The 2,364-nt window shown below is 53.2% G+C and overlaps 2 protein-coding genes across 2 annotated transcripts; one reads left to right on the top strand and one right to left on the bottom strand.

Moving 5' to 3' along the window:
- Positions 1–85: 85 nt before the first annotated feature.
- On the bottom strand, positions 86–1,151 carry Pmar_PMAR011253 (conserved hypothetical protein; the record flags this gene model as incomplete). Its single annotated transcript, XM_002781579.1, has 7 exons — positions 86–160; positions 204–419; positions 473–584; positions 634–721; positions 769–830; positions 875–986; positions 1,035–1,151. Coding segments are annotated over 7 exons (782 nt in total), but the record flags the coding sequence as incomplete, so codon positions are not given.
- A 548-nt stretch (positions 1,152–1,699) lies between these two features.
- Pmar_PMAR011254 (hypothetical protein) lies at positions 1,700–2,302 on the top strand (the record flags this gene model as incomplete). Its single annotated transcript, XM_002781580.1, has 1 exon — positions 1,700–2,302. One exon carries the CDS (start codon positions 1,700–1,702, stop codon positions 2,300–2,302), a length of 603 nt encoding a protein of 200 aa, XP_002781626.1.
- Positions 2,303–2,364: the final 62 nt, after the last annotated feature.

Here is a 2,364-nt window from a genome sequence, read left to right on the forward strand (position 1 = left end):
CAGAGGCGGTAGCAGCGACGACCGTCGAGTAGGACATACAACTGACAGGGATGCATACTTGAAGGAGTTGACCATCGCCACTCACCCGAATTTCCTCAGGATTTCGACGATTTGCGCCACAGTCGAGCGCTTCTGCCCGATAGCGACATACACGCAGTACCTAACAGGAGTCTCCAAAGCGATTATCATCGAGATGTACTTACAGATGTTTGGTAGGGTCGGGGTTCTCATTCACTTGTTTCTGGTTCAGGATGGTATCAACAGCGATGGCAGTCTTCCCGGTTTGGCGATCACCAATGATAAGCTCACGCTGCCCACGGCCGATGGGAATTAGGGAGTCCACAGCCTTGAGACCAGTGCTCATAGGCTCACTCACAGATTGGCGTGGGATGATGCCAGGGGCCTTCACTTCGACACGACTGCCTACAGCACAGAGACGACTACAACGACTTCACTTCGAGGGACAGGCCACGTACGGAGTTTGGCATTGATAGGACCCATATCATCGATGGGGTTACCGAGACCGTCGACAACTCTGCCAAGGAGCTCCTTGCCGACAGGGACGTCCACAATAGCCTTAGTGCCTGAGGCAAGGGGAAAGATCTCTACGAGTGGAAGAGGGTGGTGACTCACGCTTAACGCTGTCACCCTCGAGGATGTTGCGATCCTCACCGAATACCACAACACCAACATTGTCGGTTTCCAAGTTCAAAGCCATGCCCTGAGGACAGAAGCATCACTCAACCGACGAGAGCTCGTGTGGCGTACCTTCAAACCGCAGGAGAACTCAACCATTTCACCAGCTTGGACGTTGTTAAGGCCGTAGATACCTAAGGGGGGCTTATGGTAAGACTTGTGATGAAGGGCGACTTACGAGCAATGCCATCAGCGACTGACAGGACCAGGCCGACCTCGTCCACGTCCTTGTGGTCCTTGAAACCAGCGATACGCTCCTCGAGAATGGAAGTGACCTCTGCCGGGGATACCTGCCGTCGAGTTGGCTTAGTCTAGAGAGGGAAGTGGATGGTGCTAACCTTGGCAGCGAATCGAGGAGCGGTGGTGTGAAGTAGTCGAGTTGTGGTATAGAGGCGACCGAGGCTGGCTGTAGTAGCTCGGAGAGAGGCCCCGCGAGTGAGAAGTCGAGAGAGCATCACAGAAGTGGGAAGGAGAAAAAAAGAAGGTGTCGACAACCGAGACCCTGAAGGGGACTTGATGAGGTCAATCCCAGCAATAGCGGGGCCCAACATGAACAGGGTAGGAGGGATCGAAAGCGAGCACGCAAACGGAAATTCACCACCGCTCGAAATAGCCCGACGGTCGCAGAAGAGAAATGCATCACCACAGAGTAGACGGGAGGGAGCGAAGCCCCAAGCGGGGACGCTCGAGGCAACTCATTAGAGGCCAGGGACGGCCTTATCGTGGCGATGTGGTGGTGTTGATCATCACAAAGAGAAAAACGACGACAAAGGCTGCCGAAATTAAGGACCCGTAAGTGCGCAAGATTAGTCGAGTTCTTGAGACTAATCAGCCCCGTGGAGTCGAAAACTCAATTTCCTAGGTCGAGTTGGTCGACGACCAATGGTCGCGCAAAGGTATTTTGAGGTTGGAAAACGATCTGAAATTCTTCGCAGTGCGGTCGATGGTGGCGACAGGAGAATCTTTGTGAAAACGACGACCGACTGTCAGGCCCCTTTTTCTAATGATTAATATCGTCATAATCTCACCCGCTCTTCTTGCGGCCGCTGACGCCTTTCCTAGTAGCAGCTTCAACCGTGTCGTTATGGATGACCTTTGTGGTCGCCACAGTGCTATTCTCGATACCGTCTCGGGAGAAGATCGTGAAGTGATGAAGCTCATGTGCGAGTATTGGCCCGAGGACAAGTGGGGTTCAATCAACGACGCCGACTTGAACGAAGTGGCCACTTTGGCTGAGACTGGCGAGCTTGCTGAAATTAGACAGAAGTCTGTGCAGTGGACGAAGGCGTTTCGGTCGAGCCCGAAGTTCTGTTGGCGAAAACTGATGAAAAAAAGGGAGAATAAGAAGGCGATGTGTGAAGGTCCCGGCCTTAGTGGCAACTCTCCCGGATTCGGCTGGAAGTGTAAGAGGAACTGTCGAGACTTTTGTCGAGACGAGTTCCAGAACTACTTCGGCAAGACCAGCCGCCTATTTTGGTGTAAATGCCCGATGGACGGTAGCTTCGGCGAATGGTGGACCCTCCTTGCCCTCCTGGTGAATCACTCATCATGGGCAATGCTACAAGTCTTGTCCTGCTGGCATGCAACCAAGTTTGATCCCAGGTAGATGCTCTACTGACTGCTCTCGGATACAATGGCTTGTTATGCATGTGGGTTGGGGTGCTCCAG

The sequence above is a fragment of the Perkinsus marinus genome, assembly GCF_000006405.1.
Source record: "Perkinsus marinus ATCC 50983 genomic scaffold scf_1104296941768, whole genome shotgun sequence".
NCBI lineage: Eukaryota > Perkinsozoa > Perkinsida > Perkinsidae > Perkinsus > Perkinsus marinus.